Source organism: Molothrus ater, chromosome 14 (genome assembly GCF_012460135.2).
Source record: "Molothrus ater isolate BHLD 08-10-18 breed brown headed cowbird chromosome 14, BPBGC_Mater_1.1, whole genome shotgun sequence".
Lineage (NCBI taxonomy): Eukaryota > Metazoa > Chordata > Aves > Passeriformes > Icteridae > Molothrus > Molothrus ater.
Genome location: NC_050491.2, coordinates 2,873,882 through 2,896,937, shown reverse-complemented (window position 1 = coordinate 2,896,937; position 23,056 = coordinate 2,873,882). Strand labels below are relative to the sequence as shown.

The 23,056-nt window shown below is 44.2% G+C and overlaps 1 protein-coding gene across 2 annotated transcripts in view; it reads right to left on the bottom strand.

Annotated features, from left to right (window-relative positions):
* Positions 1 to 2,804: 2,804 nt before the first annotated feature.
* The window catches only part of AMOT (angiomotin), a 63,023-nt gene continuing 42,771 nt past the window's right edge, over positions 2,805 to 23,056 (bottom strand). For both annotated transcript variants that reach the window (XM_036401955.2, XM_036401954.2), the window contains exons 8-13: positions 15,789 to 15,938; positions 14,111 to 14,301; positions 12,102 to 12,224; positions 11,240 to 11,472; positions 10,260 to 10,484; positions 2,805 to 9,282 (exon numbers count right to left, since the gene is read on the bottom strand). In XM_036401955.2, coding sequence (XP_036257848.1) covers positions 9,182 to 9,282; positions 10,260 to 10,484; positions 11,240 to 11,472; positions 12,102 to 12,224; positions 14,111 to 14,301; positions 15,789 to 15,938 — 1,023 coding nt within the window. In that variant the 3' untranslated portion in view covers positions 2,805 to 9,181. The remainder of the gene's footprint in view (positions 9,283 to 10,259; positions 10,485 to 11,239; positions 11,473 to 12,101; positions 12,225 to 14,110; positions 14,302 to 15,788; positions 15,939 to 23,056) is intronic.

Here is a 23,056-nt window from a genome sequence, read left to right as displayed (position 1 = left end):
GCTTTCCAAAATCCCATTCTTGCCTTCCTTCATGTTCAAAAGCAAAGTGAGAAAGGTGCATTGGGCACAGGCTCAGCCCTGCCTCGTGGCTGGAGGGGCTCAGGGTGACCTATCCTGGTTCACTCAGGTCTCCCTGAAGGGCTGCACTCTGGAAAATGTGATTTTCTTGCCAGTCCAGTGCCTGAGAGCTGGGTGGTGCCCTAACTACCTAAACTGAGAAATTTCGGTTTTTAGAGAATAATTAAAATCTCTCATGCAATATATGTGTTTTAAGAATCCATTAGCAAAGGGAGGATTTAACGCAAGTTTCTATCAACAGGTAAACCATGGTTGAAATTTGCCGTTTCTCTTTTCTTTGTCCTGCTGGGTGTTGAGTTTTCTTTGGTAGCACATCCTTACCTGTCAGTCTCTTGCTCAGGCAGAGCTGAGTCAGACCTCAGCTCACAAGCCCACGTTTAGAGTTGTCCCCAGTGCCCCTGGTTTAGAATTATAACAAATAAATACATGTGTTAGCATCAAAACCTTTTCCTACACATGGTAGATTCAAGCCTGGTTTGCTCAGCCACTCCATAAAGAGCTTTGTTTTCCCATCCAGCCTGGGATATCTTTTTTTTTTAATTTTTTTTGAAGACTCAGCAGCAGCATTTGAGGGTTAAACCACCAAACAACCCCCCGTGAGTGGAGCTGGCATGGCTGCTTATCCTCACTCCTCCTGGTGCTTGAAATGGAGCAGAAATCTAGGTTTCATTATCCCAGCAGGCTGTGGGAAGGGTTAAATTTGGATTTTTGTGATGTGGGGTGTCACTCAGCAGCCTTGGTTTGGGCTGTGAGAGGGGGAGAGCAGCCCCTGCCCACTGTGTCTGTACAGGCAAAACTGTTTCACTCTGCAGGTCAAACTGAGTTTGATTTGCAGCACCTGGCTGTGCCAGCTGGGCATCTCCAGCTCCTGTTGCTTATTTTCTCAGCTTTAACCTTCATTTTCTCCTCACAAGTTGTTCACAGTTGCCACTAATGCAATTTCTTTAATTTAAATTGATATTAGGAAGAAATTCTGCCCTGTGAGGAGGCCCTGGCACAGGGTGCCCAGAGAAGCTGTGGATCCCTGGCAGTGTCCCAGGCTGGGTTGGACAGAGCTTGGAGCAGTCTGGGACAGTGGAAGGTGTCCCTGCCCAGGGCAGGGGGGTTTGGAACAAGATTCCTTCCAACCCAAACCATTCTGTGATTTTATGATTTGGGGACCAGTGGAAGTTTCAGGTTCTCCTTCCAAGGACTTAATCTAGGCAGTGAAAGATTTCCCATCAGAAATCGTTTAGAGAGTGCAGGATTATGGCTTGTCCAGACTTTGGGGTTTTAAGTGCTGAAGAGTTCCAGGTTTGCCATTTCTTAGCAGCAGGGACAGCAATTTCTGCCCCACTCCACATCCCATCTCTGAGCCAAGCAAGGCCCACACTGGGATGGCTCAGAGGGCACCAGAGGCTCAGAAAAAAAGGAAAACAGAAGGATTGGGAATTGCTTAATTAGAAACAGTTTTCTCCTTTAATGTTCTGCAATTACTTTGAGGTCAGGAGAATTATTAGTAATATTAATGGCTGTATTTCCAGAGAACTAAAGTTAATAGTACCCTAATTGGGCTGTACCGTCCAGCACTAATTGCTGAGGGCCAGCAGGCAGCTCATTAAGTCTTCCAGCCCTTCTCCCTTGGCAAATCTCATTCCTCCTGAGTCCACATCCCAGATAATGTGGCTGCAGAGGGTTAAAGTGTGGGGATAAGTGCACCAGACCAAGAGGCTGAGGACTCTGCCTCTGCTTTCAGCCTCCCAGCCATGCCAGTGACATCTCAGGCCTCTTGCCTTTGGTTGGTGTCCCCAGGTGGGCAGGGACAGGTGTTTGCTGCTGGAGGTGGCCCCAAGTGCAGATGTTTTGGCTCTGAACAGGCTGGGATCTCATCCCCCCCCTGCCATGGGCAGGGACACCTTCCCCTGTCCCAGCTGCTCCAACCCTGTCCAGCCTGGCCTTGGGCACTGCCAGGGATCCAGGGGCAGCCACAGCTGCTCTGGGCACCTGTGCCAGGGCCTGCCCACCCTCACAGGGGAGAATTTCTTCCCAATATCCCCTCTAAACCTCCCCTCTGTCCCTTTGATTCCATTTCCCCTTGTTCTATCACCACATTCCCTGGTCCAAAGTCCCTCTCTGTAGCCGTATTTTCTGAAAAATCCTTTCCTTAGGATTTTTCCTCCTCAGAAGCTGAGAGGCCTCAGGAACAAAATGTAACCAATGGTTATCTGCTGCTGTGGAATGCAACAGGTGCATCTGGGATTGGGCTCATGGGGTTGTTTCTAATTAATGGCCAAGCACAGTCAGCTGGCTTGGACTCTCTGTCTGAGACACAAGCTTTTGTTATCATTCTTTCTTTTTCTATTCTTAGCTAGCCTTCTGATAAAATCCTTTCTATTCTTTTAGTGTAGTTTTAATATAATATATATCATAAAATAATAAATCAGCCTTCTGAACCATGGAGTCAGATCCTCATCTCTCCCCTCATCCTCAGACCCTGTGAACACCTCTCCAGCTCTTTTGGTCTCTTTTAGGTACTGCAGGGCTGGGTGCTCCAGCAGGGAAATGCTGGTGCTTCCCACAGGAGGACAGGACAGGGATTTTCCTCCTGCCAAAGGGGATGGATGTGCAGACAGGGATATTGTGCTGTGAATGAACATGACCCAGGCATCATCCTGTCCTTTGGGGTGACCGGCAAAGGAAAAGCAACCAAAATACACTCAAAATACTGAAATAAAGAACTGAAAAGCTGCAGACAGGAGGGGTTCTTTCTTATTTTTGAGTTTTGAAATGCAGCAACAGGAAACAGAAGGGTAGAGACACAATGAAGTTCCAAACCCGCCCATTTATGTTTGAAAAACATGACTAGGGAGGAAAAGAAAATTTCATCAGGTACAATTAGGTTCTCAAAATTACCAGTTTTTATAAATTGCATGTATTCATGTGTGTTTATATATATATAAAAGCCTAAAATTTAAAAGATTAGTGCCCCTTCTGGCAAGGCATCAATGACAATTTTCCTCTCCCATTTACCTCCACAGTACAAAGTGAAGATTATCTCATTCCAACGTCACTGTACATAAATAGCATTGTAAAAGCACTTTTACAGGGCCAGTGTTTTGCTGCCATTTTATATTATTCTTCCTAACAGAATTCAGATAAATGCTCCAAAATACATAAAATTCTCCAATTTTGCCTTGGGGAGCAGGAAGGGGAGGCACAGAGTTGTTGCTGGGAAAGGTCCTGTGGCACTGTGGAATTTTGCTTTTCTCTGGAGGTGTTTAACAGCAATAACAGGCAAGACTTTTCAATAAATAGAATAATGCAGCCCTTGGGAATGTGCTGTACTCACTGTGCACTGTTTTAGCTTCTAACTCCCTCCTCCCACCCATGGGGCTGGCGTGGAATCAACCACTACACTGAGTGAGGATTTGGAGCAAAGGAGCTTTTTCACCTAAAGACTGGAGCCAATGGAGAGGGGGGAAAAAAAAACCCCAACTAACCAAACCTAAACCACCAGCCTTTTCATTTTTATTCCCTTTTAAGCCCCAGCTCTTGGCAGGCTGAGTAGCAGATAATGGGATTGAAGGAGGTGCCTTTCCCTTGCAGGTGTTCAGCAGATGCAGCAATAGAACAGGGATGGCCTCTGGGAGGGGTTTAAGGGCTGGTCAGCAGGAGAGGTGAGGGCACGTGGAATCCCAGTGAAATCCCAAATCCTCCCTGCATGGCTCCTGGCTGCTCCCCACAGAGCAGGGGGTGGATCTTTGCTGCCCACATGGGCTTGTGAAATGCCCAACTACTCCTCTCACACCCCTGTGCAGATGGGCCACACTTGTGTTATTAAATAAAGCAGCTATTAGCCAGCTCCTGGAGCTGGGGGGTTTTGTCTGGCCAGGTTGGGGTTTTTTGGGGGGTTTTTATGGGTTTTTTTGGGTGGTTGTTGTTGGCTTTTTGTTGGTTTTTTGGTTTTGGTTTGAGGGTTTTTGTGGGTTTTGTTTTGTTTTTTGTTTTTGTTTTGAGTTTTTTGGGGGTTATTTTTGTCTTCTTGTTTCTGCTCTGGCACACCAGAGAAATTTATAGAAACAACATCAAAAGGCCTGAGAGTGGAGGGGATGGATGTGCTGAGCTGACCACTGGCCCCAGGATTTGTCAGGCTGGTATTTATTACAGCCGGGGAGGTGACAGCTATGTTAAGATCAAACTCAAAAGTCAACAGTGAAATTGCATCAAGGCTGACAACTTTCAAGCAGCTTCCCAGTAATCCCTGCTCCTTCCCTCCGACAGCACCGGGAGAGGGGAGAGATAAATTAGGAGGCAGCAAAATGCAGCAAGAATTCAGGAACAAAAGGCACAAGGGTCTAGTGCAGGCTGTGATGTGGGAAATACTCCCAGGGCTGAAGGCTGCTCGTGTGCTGATGCCCTCAGATGTCTGGAAAAGGGACCAGCATCAAAGGAGAGGTGGCTCTCACCGCAGCTCCAAGTGCTGCTAATCTGCTGTTAAAAGGTGTGAGCTGTGGGCAGCTGCGGGGCTGGCCAGAGGGAAAAATAATTCGGGATGCTTAAGGGAATGACAATGACTTTATCGTGTAAAATCTCCGATTAGGAGTTAAAAATCCAAAAACAGAGGCCAGGCAGTAGTGAGGAGGAGGGAAGGTGAAGATTGTTTTTGTTTTGTATTCCATAAGCTTCTCACACCAAACAAATTTACTGCAAAACAAGAAAATCAGTGGAAAAAAGCTGAAAACACAGGATCCATTCTTTAAAAATACACGGATACACAACATTTACAAGACTTCTTAGTGCATATTTACACTGACTATTTTGTTTTCTTTCTAGAATTAAAGCTGCCATAAACCTTCAAAGACTTAAGGGCTGTTTCAACAGCTGAATTACAAAACAGCCCAGTCACAAATTACAAAATAAACTTGGATGGTTTAAATAAAGGGGGGAAAAAATAACCACGTGACTCATTTCAATATAGATTGATATAGGATATTCTCTTGACACACTGTCTATGGTTGTGGAATGGTAACTTTAGTATTTTAATTCATGCATTGATATTTTGGGTCCCAAAGAGAAGCAGCTGGCTGGGCCCCTGCTAGACCACAACCCTGCTGGGAGGGAAACTTCTCAAAGCCATTTGCCCCCCAAAAACCCTGCAAGATGATGGTGGTGGAAACCAAACTCTAAAACCAACTTAGAAGAAGATCTTTTTGAAAAGAAATGTATTTTCTTCATAAATACAGTACAATTACATTTTACAATGTCTTTTTACTTCCTAGACATAAAACCACTAACTTTTACAAAAGAGTCCCTATACAAATACATGAAAAGAGACCCTCCCCCCCTCCCAGCCCCTGGCACAGAGCACAGCCAGGGCAGCAGGGTGAATCCAGGATAAGCTGTGCCAGCCCTGGGGAGGGGAAGCTCAGCTACCCCGGGCTGCTCCTGCCCTGGGCACTCCGGGTTTGGGTTTGTCTGCTGTGAATTTGGGTTTGCCTGGTGAGAATTTGGGTTTGTCTGGTGAGAATTTGGGTTTGTCTGGTGTGCAGAGCCTTGGTCAGGGGGTGTCACACGTGTCCCACACACTGCTGGCCCCTGGAGCAGGAGGTGGCCTTAGAAATGGGCCTGGATAAAACTCTGAGAGTGTCCCCCAGCTCTGAGAGTGTCCCCCCAACTCAGGCAGCCCCAAAAACCACAGCAAAGGCCATGCTCAGCTTCCAGCACAGCCCACACGGGCAGAACTTCAGCCCGGCACACGTGGTGACCTCAGTGTCCCCCTGCAGACTCCTCACACATCCCCTTGAGTCCCCAGACATTAAATCCCTGCTCTAACCCCCCCAGGAGCTGCCAGGTAGGAGCTGTTGAATTTGATAACAACCTTTGGGGCAGGTGGAACAAAAGTCTCTGGATCTCAGGCAGTTCCCCGAGCAGTGAAACCACAAAGGAACTGCCCAAGGGAAGGACTTGGGAGTTTGGCCTTTCTGTAAGCAGTGAAAGGAAAGAGGAAAAATAACTAAACTTCATTTTCTTGTTTTGCTCTACAAAGAATATGTGGCTTTCTTTATAAAAGCTACAATTCTGCTTCTAATACCCGAGTTTAAGAAAAACTCTTAGTCTAAAATTTTGGTTTGCAAAGGTCGTTGCAATCATTGTTAAAAACCACTTTCTACTAGAAATAAGCTCTACAGAAGGCAAAGGAACTAGGTGTGCAGTTTGTCTCCTTAAAGCAGGTTCTGTTTTAAAAACAAAATAAGAATCTGTACAGAGACTGAAGACTATAGTACACATCCATCTTCCTCAAAGCAAGCAGCTCGTTTACATTCACATCAGGATGGCTCTGAGGAAGCTCCAGGGGAAGAATACATTCCTGATGGCTCCCAAGAAAACAACCTCCAGCTTCCACAGCAAAGTTTTGGGGTTTTGCTTTTTTGGAAGAAATTGAAATTACAAAATAGGGCAAAGAGCCCGACCTAAGCAGTGTGAAACGGCACCATCTTCCAAAATTACTTCAATGGGGAAGGAACTGCCAAGGCTGCTGCAATCCTGATGGTTCAGGCTGTCAGAGACAGCCTGGCTTCCATTTCTGGAGGAGATAGTTGCTGTATTTTATTCACAAAAAGCTATCATGTCCTTTTTTGATTTGTAAAAATAAAATGCAGTGGCCCTCCACTTGAAAACAGTGAGCTGCAGGGAGGATAAACCAATTAGTTTCACCTGAACAGCCAATACTGATTGGGGAAAATCAGTTTTCTGAAAGAGGTTTTATCTGTAAAATATCCAAAATTTCCCAGACATTTTAGAATTTATGTGAATCAAGAGAGTTGTAACTGTTTATTTAGAGCCCTACAGTCATAAAACTTCTTTCCAGATGCTGAAATGTATTTGTAATGATGGAATATTACTTTTCCTGACTCTAAAGAAGAGAAAAGCATTCAAACAGTTCTCCCCCACCTCACACTGCCACTCAATGGCATTTGATTTCCCTTGCTCATTTTAAGCCAAACTTACAAAATATAATATAGATACTTATGCTGAAATGTCAGAAAGGTGGACACCTTGAGCTAATGAGAAAAGCTGAATTTTTAACAACTGTGGAGGAGGAAGAGAAATCAAATCATCCAGGGTGGGCATTACTTCATAAACTGTGATGGAATTAAGCCAAGAGAAATAAAAGCAAGACATTGTCAGGGATGAGAATGAAGTGGTGGTGGACAGAGTGCCTGGAAAAGAGTGGGGAATGGCTCAGAGGGAAGGGAGGTCTGGACCTGTCAGGACAGACCTTGTCCCACAGGACAGACAGAGCCTGGCAGTGCCTGCCTGATGGAAGGGGTTTGTGCCTGGCCACAGCATCTCCCAGCCCACCCCTGGCCACCTCTGCCTTCTGCAGGACTGGGAATGTGGCCTGAAGATCCCTGACCAGCAGCAAAGCTGCCAGAAACAATGGGAAGGGTTTTCCTTGGATTTGAAGTGATTATTATCAGAAGGAAAGCTCAGGGCTGAGCTTTAGGCACCTCCTCTGCCCTCCCACTGTGGAACTCCTGTGATCCCTGGTGGGCTGGTGAGGCCATTTCACTTGAACACCACAGCAGCAGGGTCAAACAGGATTAAGACATTCACTAACTCTGTGATAATTAATTGCTGGATTTCCTTATTTCTGGGGTGAAATTATCTGAAATGAAAATTTTGCTACTCTAATGGTGCACAGAAAGCTGAAACTAGCCAGGTTCCCAGTGTGTGACCACTGGCTAATGAAATATTTTAATTTTCAAGTACAAAAAAAGAGTAGGTTTTAACAGAAATTAATATTGAAGTGTTTTAATAAAATGCAAAGACAGTAACAAAAAAAAAAAATACTCATGTACTTCTATTGGTCTTAATATCTCCTTATAGTTTCTGTAACCAAAGCACTGCTGCATCTGTGCTAGTTCCCAAAAATCTGGAAGTGAATCTCATGACTTAAATATGGAACTTTCTTCTGTAATGCCTCTGGGACTTTCTTTAAACTGCTCTCTCCACTCAGATGAATTAAAGAAGTATTTTGAAAGGAGAGAATCTGCCATCTGAACCTTTACACAGAGCTTCTCTTTAAAGCTCTACCTCTGAGGCTTTGCTATGTGAAAAAGAATCCAGTCTCTCCAGAAAGGAGGGATATACAAACTTGAAGGGCATTTGAAATATAGAAAAGTCTGCTACAGAGAAAAATCTCCACAGATGCAGTAGATTAAGTTGTTATATCTACAACAGGGCTTCCCACTTGAGCTATGGTAAATTTGAAGTAGTTTCACTAAAGCCAATGGAATTACGATGTCAGAAATCTGATCTAACAGATCAGGGCTGGGCCTGTAAATTCTCCTTATTAATTTATGTAAAACACAAATGCAATATATTATTTACTATCCACTGTAAAAATTATTGAAAAAGTACTTAAGTATAAAAGTGTGGCAAATCTTGCAAAAGGAACTACAAATATGAAATGTGACATTAATCACCAGAGTAGTTTGTTTTGATAATGAAATAATTAAAAAAGGAATTTGGGAAGTAAAAAAAAAAATGTTACCACACTGAAAATGGAGATCTTTTCAGCCTATGAACATGAAACACCTACTCTGAGAGAAAAGAGGAAGTGAAAGGGAAATCTCCCTTGATCACAGCTCAGACTTGTCAAAGCTCCCCAGAACACCTGTATCCAACACCCTTAAGGGATGCTCACAACCACGTCCCTGGTTCTGATCATTTTAAGGCCATTCAGCTCACCTCACTACATTCAAGCTAGACATGTATCAGCACCTGTGAGAGCAGGTACTTCTGCTTAAGAGACTTTCACAACACTGAAATGAAATATCAGTTGTAGTGCACCTAAGCTCTAGTTTTTTTCTCCAGATGTTACCAGATCCAGTATTTAAAAAATAGAAGGGGAAACTTTCAAAGAACAAGTGTTACGGGTTTTTTATAATTTAGAACAAATTATAAATTAACCTGTCCAAACTTTTGAGACATAATATACAAGAGCAAACAGCTGAGTGTTCTTTTATTACTCAGGTACTACATTTTTTTTTTCCCAATAAAAATGTCTTTTAAAAATTTCTTGCTACTGTTATCCCAGCTCAGATCCTGGTACAGCCTTTCAGATGAGGTATTCTACCATCTCTCCATCTGGGAGGTCCTGCCCCACAGTCTGAACAGGGGCTTTTCTTTCAAGAGTGCTGGAGTGGAAGAGTGGCCCATCTATGTGATGAGGAAAAACAAGAGACAATTAAAGGTGTAACTTCAATGAGGTTAAAAATGTGACATTAACATTTTAAGTCATCTTGTATCATTGGCTAAAGACAGCTAATAACTTATTTCGTTTTAAAAAATTCAATTCCCACGTATGCAGCCAGACAAATAAAGCAATTTTATCAAATTCCTTTTGGGTACCTCCCACTGATACACAAATCCACACAAAACTGGAGTGACTGCATGTAAACCAATGCAGTCAGGGTGGATTTTCACCACCAGACCTGTTCTCCCTCAATACCCATTAAACAGCACAGCATGGGCAGAGGAGGCAGAGCCCAGCCAAACACTCTCTGCCATGAAGAACAACAGCATTGTAATGTGTCTGTAAGGAGAAGAGGCAAGGTTGTGTAATCTGCATTGATTTGGCAGAGTGGGCTGGAAAATGAGCAGCTCCTGCCAGCTGGGAGCTCTGTGGGAGGCAAATTCAGCTCCTGGGACAGTCACTGTCAACTGTATCTCCAAGGCTGAAGCTGCTCCTGTGACTGGGATGGTACCAAGACAGCTTTATTGTGATAGCTCCCTCTCCTCCTTCTCCCTACCCCTCTCTGAGTCCACCTGGCTTTGGATGCTCCCTCAATGCAATAGCCAGTTTGAACAGCCCATTTTCATGTGTTTAAACCCCACATCCTACTCACAACTTACTTCAGAGCAGACACTGACTCAGAGACTGCCCAGGGATTTGCATCTCCCCGTTCTCAATTCTCAAATCTTGCTGCACCTCCCTGCCCAGCGTGCCCACGCTTATGCTGCCACTCCTCAGGCTTTTCTTTTATTCCTTCAGTGTGTTTGAGACCACTCAATCACACTTGTCCTCACAAAAACTAACCCCAGTTGGCCTGGAGGGAGGAAGGGATGTCAGGGCTGCCCCAGAGATGGTGGGTGGGTGGCAGGGTGCCCCTGGCACTGGGGCTGAGCTCTGTTACCTGTTTTCTCTGCGCTGTAGCTCAGGTTGGTGCTGGGGAGTCGTGCTGGGGTGGGAGCTGCAGGGGAAGGAGCAGCTTTGCCCTGCTCACTGCCCCTGTCTGTCTGGGTGCTGCAGTCTCTGCTGCCTGTCTTGGAGTGGGCTGACAGCAGTGGTGTGGAGGGCAGGACAGGAGAGGGGGTGGAGGGGATGGATTCAGAGCGATATTCTGTTCCCAGCAGAACACCTGTGTGGGAAAAGGGAAGGAAATGTCACAGTCACAGCAAAATAACTGGTATCAGCTCTGCAGCACTCTGCACTGATTGCTCCAGGAGCTGGAAAGTGTCCCCTCCCTCAAGAGGCAGCACTGGTTTGCCTTTGCACAGCACCTTCCTCTCCTGGGTACTGAAGTACCTGAGCAATAGCAGTGTCCCCATGTTGCTGCTTGCAGCTGGGCACTACTCTACATACTCTGCAACAGGTCCTCATTTACATTTCAGGGGGTTTTACTCTCAGTTCTGAGCCTGACTTCTCCCAGGGAAAAAAAAAATCACCTGGGATTTGCTTTGTTACAGCTCCATTTCTCAGAACAATGCTGTTGAGCCATTCCAGATAGGAGTCATGTTGGTGCAGGCACAACACTACAGGATAGAAATCCTGATTAAAATCTCTGCTCCAATTCAAGGAGACTTTACACCATCATCCAGCTGAAAGCAAGTGCTTGGGAACCCTGAAAACTGTATCCCAGACATCCCTAAAGTCAGGTGGCAAATTGGGAATAAAGGCTGACATATTTAATGGCAAAGCCTGAGTATCAGAAGTGACTAATTGCCAGAAGTGATTAAAATAAGCAGCTCTTCCCAATGTGTCCTATCTTGCAGCCAGCTTTACTGCAGGCCAGGCCAGCTGCTCTATCTGTCCAACACACCCTCCTGTGCTGCTCCTGCCTCCCCTCCAAGCACTGGCTCTGAATCAGAATTGCCACTGGTAGCTGGAAATTACCCAGGCTGCCCTTCCAGCTCTTGTCCTCCCTCTTCTCCTCCAGGATGGGGGTGCTGCTCAGGGTTGAGGAGTGGGACAGCAAGCCTGAGCCAGCGTTGGAGATGGACATGAGGGACTTGGCAGGTCTCATGGAGGAGAGCTGCTCTGTCTTGCCAGGCTCCTTGCGGGAACGCTGCTGCAGCACTTTGATCATGGCATCCTTCTCGATGATCTGGGCGTGCAGGGTCTTAATCCTTTGGGGCAAAGAAAAAGGACAGTTTAAGAGTCTCCCATCCCCCTGGATTGGCCTCAGTGTCCCCATGGCTGTGATTAGGGCTCCCTAGGCACTTGGAGAGTGGAGGGAGGATGCCAGGAGATTGTCCTGGGCACTGGCTGCTCTCTGGCCCACAGAGCAGATCATGTTAGAGAGTGGGATACACCCACCCACCTCTGGATGCTGGAAACTGCTCTAAACAGCCATGGAAGGAGCTCTGAAACAAACCTGAGAATAACACGAGACCAACAGAAAGAATTAACACATTTTGGGGAGTCTGCACTGGGGGCCTAACCCCAGGGAAAACAGCTCTGTGAGCCTGTTAAAGGGTGGCTGGAGCCTGGGGTCTGATGAAGATGCCCTGAAGAGAGAAGAGGAACAAGCTAGATGCAAAAAAATCTAAGACAAGACTTTTTTGCATTAGCCCTCAGTATCAAGACAGGTTTTGGATTGCTGTGTTTATACTTCCTTGGCCAAATGAGTGTCTGGCATTTGCCATGGCTGCTGCTGGTGAAGACACAAGAATTTCTGGTTCTGAGGCATCTACCCAGGCAGTTCATCTCAAATCCCTGTCCCAGAGAAGCCAGACAGGACCAAAGTGCACTTCACCTTCCCTCCATGTCGAGACATCTCCTGTTGGCCAGCAGGATCTCCTCCTCCTCCTTCTGGATTCGAGCTTCCAGGGAGGTGTCGTAGCTGGGGTTGGGCGAGTGGTTGATCACCGTGGTGTCCCTGGAACAAGCAGCACAGCACATGAAGGACCTGACAGCACATGAAGGGCCTGCTAAGTTTGCTGCTTTCCACCCTGCAGCACAAAAGTACTGCTCAAATGGAACAAACATGGGTATCCACTTCTTTTTTTTGAGTTTAAACTGGCTCAATGTCTTCCAAAAATCCAACTCCTAATTTTGTCTGTGTCCTAGTGAAAAGGGATTACAAAAATATGCAGATCATTACAACAACAACCTCCTGTCCATTTTGGGCCAGTGCCTCACCTAAACTGAGTGCACTACTCTGAAGTGATCAAGGAGGCAAATCCAAGGACAGAAGGAGGGGAAAGGAACACCAGGCACTTTTCTTCAACTTCAGATTAAAAGCTTTTCCCCTTCCCTTCCAACAGTATCATACAGGGGATGTGAATATCAAAGGGAACAAGGCATGGAAGTTTCTTAAGCAATCTTAAGCAGCTTGATCCAAAAAATCTGGAATAAGGTGAAAAGAATGCTAGGCTGATTCCATATAAGGGCTAATGTTAACACTGTGATAGTTGGTCAGTCCACTAACCAAATAATGAGTATTTCATTCTACTTGTGAATGTGGCAGGGCATGAGAAGATCCTTCACCAAAGAAACCCAACCTGACCCAGCTCCTGCCTGGGTTCTAAAGCATCTTTCCTGCAACCTCAGCTTCCCAAGGGATGCCAGCTTCCACTGGTAAAGGAAAGGGAAAGAAATCTGGACAGTGTTGATGAGGTTGCCAATGGAATTAGTGGAATCTAGATGGAAATGGAAAAGCAGAGGCTCTTTCCTGACTGGACAACATTCTTGTTCATTTAGTGAAACCTGAGCAGGCCTAACACATCCCCTCCCAGCCCATGATAAACAATAGACCAGGCCCCAACTTATCAGCCCAGGCTGAAAATATAACATGGCCTCTAAGCACAAGCAGCAGCTGGAGCCTTTAGGGAATCTCTGGGGAGGTGGAAAACAGTGCACAAGAAGCATCAATACCTAAAATAACAGCTTCCTTCTGGAGCAAGATAAGATAAGTCTTTAAACACTAACACAGCAGATCTGCAGCTTCACCTCTGTAATTCCAGTGTGATCTTACAAGCTGGGAAGCCAGTTGTGATAACATCCCTATCTGGATTTGGCTCATGAAACAATCTACAAGAAAATCTGCTGTCCAGAACCATAAACTAGTGAGCAATGAAGTGACATGCTAGCAAGGCCTAATGCTAAGGAGATGCACCCCAGTAACAGCTCTTGTTTACCAACCAGCTGAGGCACTTGGCCTATTCACAGCCATAATAAGTGTTTCTGTACAGTTGTCTTGGAATGGGAGCTTGTTACCAAATTTCAGACACCCTTCCCACCCCCACAAGCAGTGCTTTCCATACACAGCAGAAATGTTTTGAGCAGAATTTCCTAGTAGATGCTTCTGGTTAGTAACCAGACAATACCACAAAGTAATTTGCAAAAACATTCTGGAGAACAAGGAAGCCATTCAGGGTGAATGATGTGAATCACCAAGCTCACCCCATCTCACATGACTTCAGCAAGGACTGATTCCTGTTTTAAAAATAAAAAAAAAAAAAACCCAAGCCTCTTCTCCTTTGAATCAACAGCATCTAGGAATGGCTCAGAACAATTTTAGTCTGGAAAATGGATCCTGCATGGGGAGGAATCTTCCCCTGGAAAAACATTTCTAATTGCTGGCAATTGCACAGCTCCCAGGAAGAGCAGCCAAGCTCCACTTGCTTGCAGAGCTCTGAGGAGCTGTTCAGACCACAGGATGAGCAATCACAAGAGGATGGCATGACAACATTCCTGGGTGGGAAATATGACATTCAGCTGGAAAAAGAAAATAATCCCAGTCCTGTGAAAAGTCCCATTTACCTCTGAGCAGCCACAGTCGCAGCTGCATCCAAAGCAAACTGTCTCATCACACTTTCCTCCAGGTATTTCTGTTCCCACTTGGTCATGTCAGCTTCCAGAGCCAGGATCCTCTCCTCCTTCTCACGCAGGAGCTCCATCAGCGCTGTGGCGTTGTACTCAGAGACGTTGGCAGCCTGAGATGTGCCCTGACGCTGATCCCCAGGAGGAAGAGAACAAAGCAAACAAAAACAGGAGTCTCAGGATGCAGCTGTAAGGATCAGGGTTGGCTGCTTTGCTTTTTGTCACTGGTTTGACACAAGAACCCCCCAGAGGGAAATGCAGTGGCTTTATGCTGTGTTGGGCAGGTTAACAAGAAAATACCTGAGATGCAAAATACTCCTACCAAGGCCTTTTTTCCCCAAAAGTATCTTTTTTTCCAAAGCTGTATGTTTGGGCCTTTCCAAAGTCCCAAATATGCATCCCAGAGCTGGACTGTGCTACAGAGGTGTGATGTGCACAGCCTTTCCATAATGCCTGGTGTAACACAGACTGACTCCCAAGTGTTCAGCAAGGCACTGACTAGTGTCATCCCTTCAAAAAATATAATCCAAAATATTTTTAAAGCATTTGATTACTACATTAATATGATCAGTGTATAGCTGGGGACTGAAATAATTCAGTTCTAAAGCAAGATTTGGAAGGCAGGCAGTGTTCCCTTTTAAAGTAAGGAAATGTGGAGATTTGCTCAGATAATAGTTCAATGAATAAAACCTTGCAGTTTTATATGGAAGTGTCATGTGGGATTAACAAGACATTTGACTTAAAAAATAAAATAAATAGTTTAAAGGAATAGGAATAGGGCAGACTAACTATTTTATTCTGAGCTCAGAATTTTAACCATGACAGGAAAACAATTTTGGTGTTGACTTGGGCTCAATGTAAAAAGCTGTGGGGTTTAGAGTACCTGATCTTCCAAAAAGTGTAACAGAAAAGTTTATCAAATTACTGTAACTCCTACTAAAACCTATGCAAAACCCCAATATTTAAATATCTATTCCTATGCAGAGATGGAAGTTAGGGGATAAAAGTAAGCTGAAAATAAATGTGATTTAGAACACAGGCCTGCATCCTATTTCCAGTAAAATTCAGACACCTGACAGTTCATCTGTATTTAACATAGGCTAAAGTTAATGCAATTCTTAACACATCTGCACAATCTACTTCTCATTCATTCTTTTCATTGAAAAAGACTCATAATAATACTGCAATACAGTCTATATGAAACTCCCATCTATTTCCATCAACTGCATTTGTAGAATTGGCTTTACTAGTTTAGTCTTGTGTGCTTTTTCAAATTCAAAAGGTTTTTGAAGGGCCTCTTTTCAGGCCAGTTGTTAATGAATTTTATGTAAAATCACAAACTGTGAACAAGAATTTTTAAATCATTTCAAGTAACATAACCATGGTATTTAAAGGTACAGCAGCATGTAGCTATGAGGCTGATCTCAGGATGGATCCCCTATTGCTCCTTATCTAAATTCTCTGGTTGAAACAGAATTAAATCAGGTAAAAGCAATATAATAGCCAGGAAATCCATGAATCTAACTAGTGAAAAAGAAGTGTTTTAAGAACAGAAGATTAAAAATTGCAGTGCCTTTCTCCTGTGTGTGGGGCAGGAGCCCAGCAGGGCCAGGGGTACCTGCTGCATGCGGAGAGATTCCAGCTCCCTCTCCAGGCGGGTGCGCAGCCGGTGCTCCAGCTGCTCCCTCTTCTCACACGCTGCCTGCAGCTGAACCAAGGCCTGCTGCATCTTCTCCACCTTCTCAACATAGACCTGCTTCTTCTTCAGCTGAAACAAAGCAGGAAAAGGCAGCATAAACAATGGGAATGAGCGAGGGAACTTCGGGCTTTGCCAGCAGCCGGGAAGAAAATGTCCAGGTGACTTCCAGCACCTGAAGGGAACCCACAGGAGAGAGACAGGACAAGGGGAAATGGCTTCACATGGCCAGAGGGCAGCCTTAGAGGGGATATGGGGAGGAATTCTCCCCTGGGAGGGTGGGCAGGCCCTGGCACAGGTGCCCAGAGCAGCTGGGGCTGCCCCTGGATCCCTGGGAGTCCCCAAGGCCCAAGGCTGGACAGGGCTTGGAGCAGCCTGGGACAGTGGAGGGTGTCCCTGCCATGGCAGAGGGTTGGAACTGGATGATCTTGAAGGTCCCTTCCAGCCCAAACCATACCATGATTCATGGCAGATTCCATGCTGTCAGGGGGCCCTGGCCTCCTGCTCTGGCCTGGCCACTCAGGAGGATGTTACAGCCCTGTCTCAGCTCTGCTTTCCTGCTGGGTGTTTTTGTCCTTTTTGTCCTCAGTGACCCCATGGTAACGATGGGGAAACAGAAGAAATTATCTGTGGCAAATGTTTGACAGCAGCAATGGACTAGAAAGGGCACCAGGGACTGAAACTGAGTTTGAGTGACTTGACACACGTTTCCAAGGTAACTGCAGCAGTGTTTAGAGCTGATCCCCAAGTTGGGAACACGCTCAGTGCAGAACTGAAAATTGCTGGCAGCATTTTTACAAGATTAAGCAGAAACTGAATCAAAATTTGTAGCATCCTATTGCTTTCCAATCACAATAAAATATTAGGATCAAAGCACACACCAGCCATGGCCCAGGCTCTCCCCATGCCAGGTTTATCCAGATTTATCCCAGCAGTCTGGACATTCTTCTTGGCCTGAGAGGCCCTGCTCTGTTCCTGCCATTGCCCTTTCATACTCCTCCACTGTTCATCCTGCAAACCAAGCTGCCACCCTGCCTCACAAGAAGCAACAAAAAGTACCACACTGAGCCCCCAGTAACTGTCTTAGCAAGGTTAATCCGCAGTTCACACAGAATAAAAACTAAAATATTACTTAAAAATAAAACAAAATATATCCAGGGCCCAGATCTATTCAAATATAGGGAATACTGCACACCTGTGGGCATTATTTTCTGTTTAGGAAAAGATTAACAGCTGCAATTAGCTGGCTCTGTGCAGCAAATCTGGGCCACTGCTTTTGTAGCTCTGATTGTCATAAACCCTGAAATACAAAAATAGCAGGAAGAAGGCAACTTTTCCCAACAGTCAGAGCCAAAGTTCTAGACAAGCACCACAATGCAAAACACAGACTCCCTTATGTGAGTTCAAAGAGCTGCTCTACAGCTTGATGGAAGAAAAGTCCACTGAGGGATATTAAAGACAAAAGACACCACTTTTGGCTCAGGAAGTCCTTCTTGGAAGCGGAAAGTATTCTGGGAAAGTATCAGGGCTGGCTGGCCCCATGCTGACAGTGCTCCCTAGGAATCTGCTCTCAGCCTCAGCACACACAGGATACTTTGATCTGAACAACTCGAGCTGTTCTTACATCACACCTTTGCTCCAAAAAGGTCTTATCATGTGTTTCTTAAAAAATTTGCCCTTTTCTCACTCCTCTTCCTTCAGGCAATGCAAAGAGCAAAGACAGAAAAATCTCCCAACAGTATTAATCTCAGACATAGTATCCTTTTCTTCTCTCCATAAAGTCAGCAGGCATCTAATCTCACAGCGTGAATGCTGCTGCCTTAGAGGATTTTCCCCAAACAAGAATTTTATAATAAAAGTTACAACAAACAGTGAGCAATGCAGCCAAAGCACTTCCCACCAGTGCACGTACAGTAGAAAGGTATTTTTATTCTTTGATTGCTCAAGATTTCAAGCTTGTTTGGAATGGGAGGGATGAGAACATTTAAATGTAACTTAATAGTCCACTGCTGCTCTGCAGAAAAATCAATAAATGTGTTATACTTAATACATCTTTTTATTGCAGATCATAGTACTTGACAACACCAATTTAAAGTTTGTCAGACTCCACTAAAGTGTGGATTAATGCACCAGTTTTAAACTTAGATTAACAGCAGCTCAAAGTAGCAAAAAGTTATAAATATAGGGTCAGCAGCAGAACCCAGAAATGGGGAGCACTCAGTATCTTGGGTTTTGACCTGGACAAGAGTGAGGAACAACTTGATAAACTCACTAGCAGTGAAATACCATACATTGAGCTGAAAAATAATCTCTTCAAAAGCAGCTCTCCTCCCTCTAACTTCTTTATAAAAGAAGTTAAGGATGAGGTGATGGACATTTGGTCTCATTACCTATGCCAAAGCATTTCAATTCCTTAGCAGCTTTTTAACACACAGGTAAAATCCTGCAAAAGCAGCAACCAACAACATTTTACAGTTTCACAATTAAGAAACCTGAGTATGCATATGTGTGGATTAACACTCTGGCCTGCATTCAAAGAATACCAAGAGCCCAGCCAAAAAGCAGAATTAGGACACAGAAATTCCACTGAAACATCCACTTTGAACGTTCTCCCATCAGCCAAACCTGCAGGTGAAAAGTTGCAACACAAGCTGTTGCCCAAGCTCCCAGCACTGCCTGCACACGCCTGACTCAGGCACCAGCCCCAGCGTCAGGCACAGCTTGTTCAGTGGCTTTGCAGAAAGACATTTTATTTATCCCTTCACAAGGTGCACTTCATCTTCCAGCATCAGGAAGAATTAGGAATGTTGGAAGATTTAGGATAGTGTGTGTGTTCTTTTCAACAGCTTAAAACCAGAATTAATTCACAAATTCTTCAAATGATTTTCAGGTTTTTGGAACCCAGGTGTTCAGTAAGCTTTAAAGGCATGGGATGTGCTCCACACAACTCAACTTTCCTGATGTCTTTTGTCAGAATTATCCTTTCTCTATAAGTTAATCTCACTTCATGCACTTGCTGCCCTCCATGAAGTCACTGCATATTCTTGCACTCTCATTCATTTCCAGCTCTGCCACTCTGCTACTGCAAGTATTTGTGAGAAAAATTTACTTTTCTGTGAACCAGGATTCTCCAGAAGTGGTAGAAGGGAAATTTAAATTTATAGATTTTTGGTGTGGATCTAACTCTCATTGTAAAGAGGATCAGGAATGATTCTTCCAAGCACAGAGGGATTTCATTACCAGAAATCAAGAATATGATCTTGTTTTCCTAAGACAGGAATTGGAAACAATTTCCTGAGTATTGCCAAGGTGCTGAAGACATAACTAAGATGGGAAGAAGGAAAAAAGGCAGCGAGCTGAGGCTTGTTCTTGGTCATTTGCCATGGATTCCCCACCCTCCCTCTCCCAGCAAAGAACCAAAATTGGCTGCTCAGTGCCAAGGGCCACAGCAACATCTACCAGGGCAGGGATGGCATCAAAGGACACAGGAATTCTCTCCTCTGCATCAGGCCTTGCAGAGAACACGTGCTCCAGATAAGAGTTCATTCCTGAAGCTTTACAAGGATGCAGTCACACCCTTTGGGATGTAATTTTAAATAAATTTGACAAGATAGTAATTTTCCTTTTGATGGTACAGCATTTAACTAAGAAGCAAGCTCATGTTCACTTAATGTATCATAACTGCTTTGCCTCCAAGGGTGCTCTGAAAATGCAGAGCATTTTGCTAATGAGAATATCTTTATTTTAACACCTATTTACGATGTAAGATCTCAAATAACCTCAGTGCATGTCTGGAAGCACAGCAGGATGACTGTATCCACTCCCAGCATTTCCTTCAGCACAATTTCAATAATGTCCTTATCATCTCCAGGTCAATCTCTGACTGCTTTGGAAAATGTCCTAACCAAGCATCAGAGGTCAGGCTGTAATTCTAACTAAACCAATGTAAACAGGAGTAGCCACTATCCAGCTGCCATTTAATACAAAGTTTATGTAAATTCTGCAACAGGACTGAGGACAAGAAAAATAAAGATGACCATGACTGACCTGGGCTCTGCAGAAATCCAGGGCACAAAAAGCAAAGCAATGCAGGGAATATCCCTGAAAGATTCCCTGGTTGCCTGATCAAGTATTTCCAGCTCCATTTAACTTCCCCTCTCCCTTGGCATGTCCTTGCACGGTCTAAAATCAATGGCCAAAGACAAGTTTTCCTCTCAGAAACAGGGGATATTTGATTATTACTACAACTACCCAGCAGAAAAGGAATTAACAACATCCTAAAAGCCAAACAAATCCTGCTCCTCACTTATTTAGGCTTTGACAAACCATGCAATGCCTTCCAGGGATCCCAGGTCCTTGCAGAAGGAAGGCTCTGAGGAGGGCACAGAGGTTCATGGAAAGGGAGCAGGGGCACACAGGAATGAGGAATTTTCAGTCAAGGCACAAAGGAGGCTGTAACATCCTCCAACTGGAGCTGCCTGTGCAGGACAAACACAGCCCTGGACACAGCAGGTGAGGGGGAAGGATCTTCTTTGAGGAAACAGATTCATTGCTTCCAGATGAGTTACTCAGCAAAGATTTTTTTTTTTTTCTGGGGAAGAAGAGAAGACTTCCTGCACTGATTCAGAACTCTCCCAGGCATTTTGTCAAACCCAGCCATTACCCTCTTCATCTTGGACAGCTCCTATTTCAGCAGATTGGTAACACTCATCAGCATCCGCTTGTCTCCCACCCACTATTTCTGATGTCTTCAAAGTCCTTTGTTTAATATATTCAGGGTGTTTTCATAACACCCTGAATATATTAAAGGTGAATATTTACCTATTAAATAGGTAAATATTCACCTTTAAAGGTGAATAAAGCTGAATCCATCCAGATGCAGCTGAAAATGTGTTTCCCCACAAGAATTTGCCTGCTATGGCAGAAATGTAGTTAAAAAAAAAAAAAGAAAAAAAAAAAAAGAAAAAGCCAGCAAGCACGTTTACATCACCTCACCCTCTTGCAGTTGGAATATATTCCTCTAGGATGCCTTTGAACCCTCAGTTTGTTTGAATTCAGGCCCAACAAGGCGCCAGTGGCCTGAGCAAGAATTCCTGCTGAAACAATTTGGTAACACTATCCCGTGCTAGGGAACAGTGCTTGTGGCATGGCAATGGCACAATGTCCTCAGCCTGTTTGTTTGTGTTAAAATAAAGTTCTAACTCTCAAAGCCACCGCTGGAAAATCACTAACAGGCAGAACATGTGAGACAGTGACATGGCAATAAAAAGGCAGCTCTGTCACAAGAATGCAGCTCATTAGAGGGAAGCAGTTACAGGGAGAACAGGGAGGTTTCTCTCCTCAGCACCCAATCCATCCAGGAGTGACAAGCCATCCAAAACTTGTCCCTTTCAGAAGTAACTCTTTCCTGAAAGGATTATTAGGTAGCTCTCAGTGAGAGTCTATGTGAAACAAAGCTGTGGAGACCAGGAATATCTTTTTATAGACCCAGGGAAGTGACTGGAACAAACTAGAGCAGGCATCAAGCAGACAGCTCTCCTTTGCGTCTCCTCCCTACAAGCCAGGGCTCTGTTCTGAAAGTATCTCAGGCACAGCATAAAAAGTACAATAGATGTCATTGGGAAATGTATTTTTGCATTTCCACCCAGAGAGAACCCTCAGTGTTATCAGAAATAGAGCATTTTTTCTCTCCACAACAGCACAGTGAGAAATGAACACATTATCTCAGCTGGTATCTGCTCAATTTGGAATTGTGATGGCTGAAGGATCTTAGAACTTCTAAACACAAGCAATTTTAGAAAAGATATTTCATTCAAACTTGTCCCCTGCCTTATCCCCCAGTTTCTACCCATTAGAGAGGTGGTCTGTCTCCTCTTCCCACTGCAAGGTGTGTGTCTGAGGATGGCAAAGAGCAGATATTTTTATCTTCCTGTAGCTTGTCATTATTCTTCAAAGCTGTCTCCTTGAGGCACTCGGTAAAAAAGTGATTTGTAAAGCAGTGGAGCAAAGGAGTACAAGTTACACTACTATCAAAAACCCACAAACTTTTCTTAAGTTGAAATGTGGTCTTCCATGATATAAATTAAATAGGGTAAGCAGAAATGACCAATTTGAGGGAAAAAAAAAATAAATAAAACCAGTAGCACTTGTAGCCTCTGCACTCAGCAGTTGTGGTTAGATAAAGTATTTGGCACCAAACTCCCTCCTGCAAGATCCCAAGTCTGGTAAGGACTGGCAGCAAGTCAGCATTGACTCAGTCAGGTGGGTCAGGATGGTCCTTTCTGCAAAGCCAGCAGTTTGCCTGGCCCAAAGCAAAGCCCAGCTTAACTGCTCCAGGCTGTCAAGGTGGATGTGAGCAGATGGGGTTAAATCCTGTGTGAGCAGCCACAACCCTGCTGCCATCCCACTTGAAACCCTCACAAATGCTCCAAAATGAGAATTTTTCATTACTTTAGCTCCAAATATTAGCACTAACTCTTTCTGACTGTGATATACATTTTTAAGCCAACTTTCATTTTACCTCAAATATGTTCAATTTATGTCAAATGTATTACATGTAATGAAAATAATCTGCAGTTTTGATTTCAGAAACCACAGACCAATACTTCACTAGAAACAATTTTAGTAAGCTGCTGATTTATGCAAAACTGTGGAACATTTACTAAAGGGAAGAACAAAAATAGAGAAGTGAAAATAGGGGTTAATAACTGTGTATCTTTATGGAGAGTAGAGAAGTAGTAAAGTTTAAACATTATATATAAAACATATACATACTTAGCAATTCTGTTCGTAGACACATTTAAGTTTGCTTTAAATATTTATGATCACTCACCCTATTTTGCACCTTGCAGAAATAAACCCCACACTATCAAAAACTTTAATGGCAGCTTGTTCTAAATTTGAAGAGCCATTTCACCCCTGCTAACAGGAGAAGCATTCTGTGAATGTCTACTTTTGCATCCAACTGCTGCACACTGCACTTCAGTATCTCCAAGATCACTTCTTTCTCCATCACATTTAACATCCCATTATCTCTCCTTTCACTCTAACTTGGATGCTAAAATCCAGCATATATAAAAACCCTCAAAGCTCCACAGGTGTAGACAAATGTCTACATTTTACAGATTTTGTCCAGACTGGCAATTCAAGCCAAGGGATTTGAAAAGAATCTAAAGCTCCAATTCCAATGC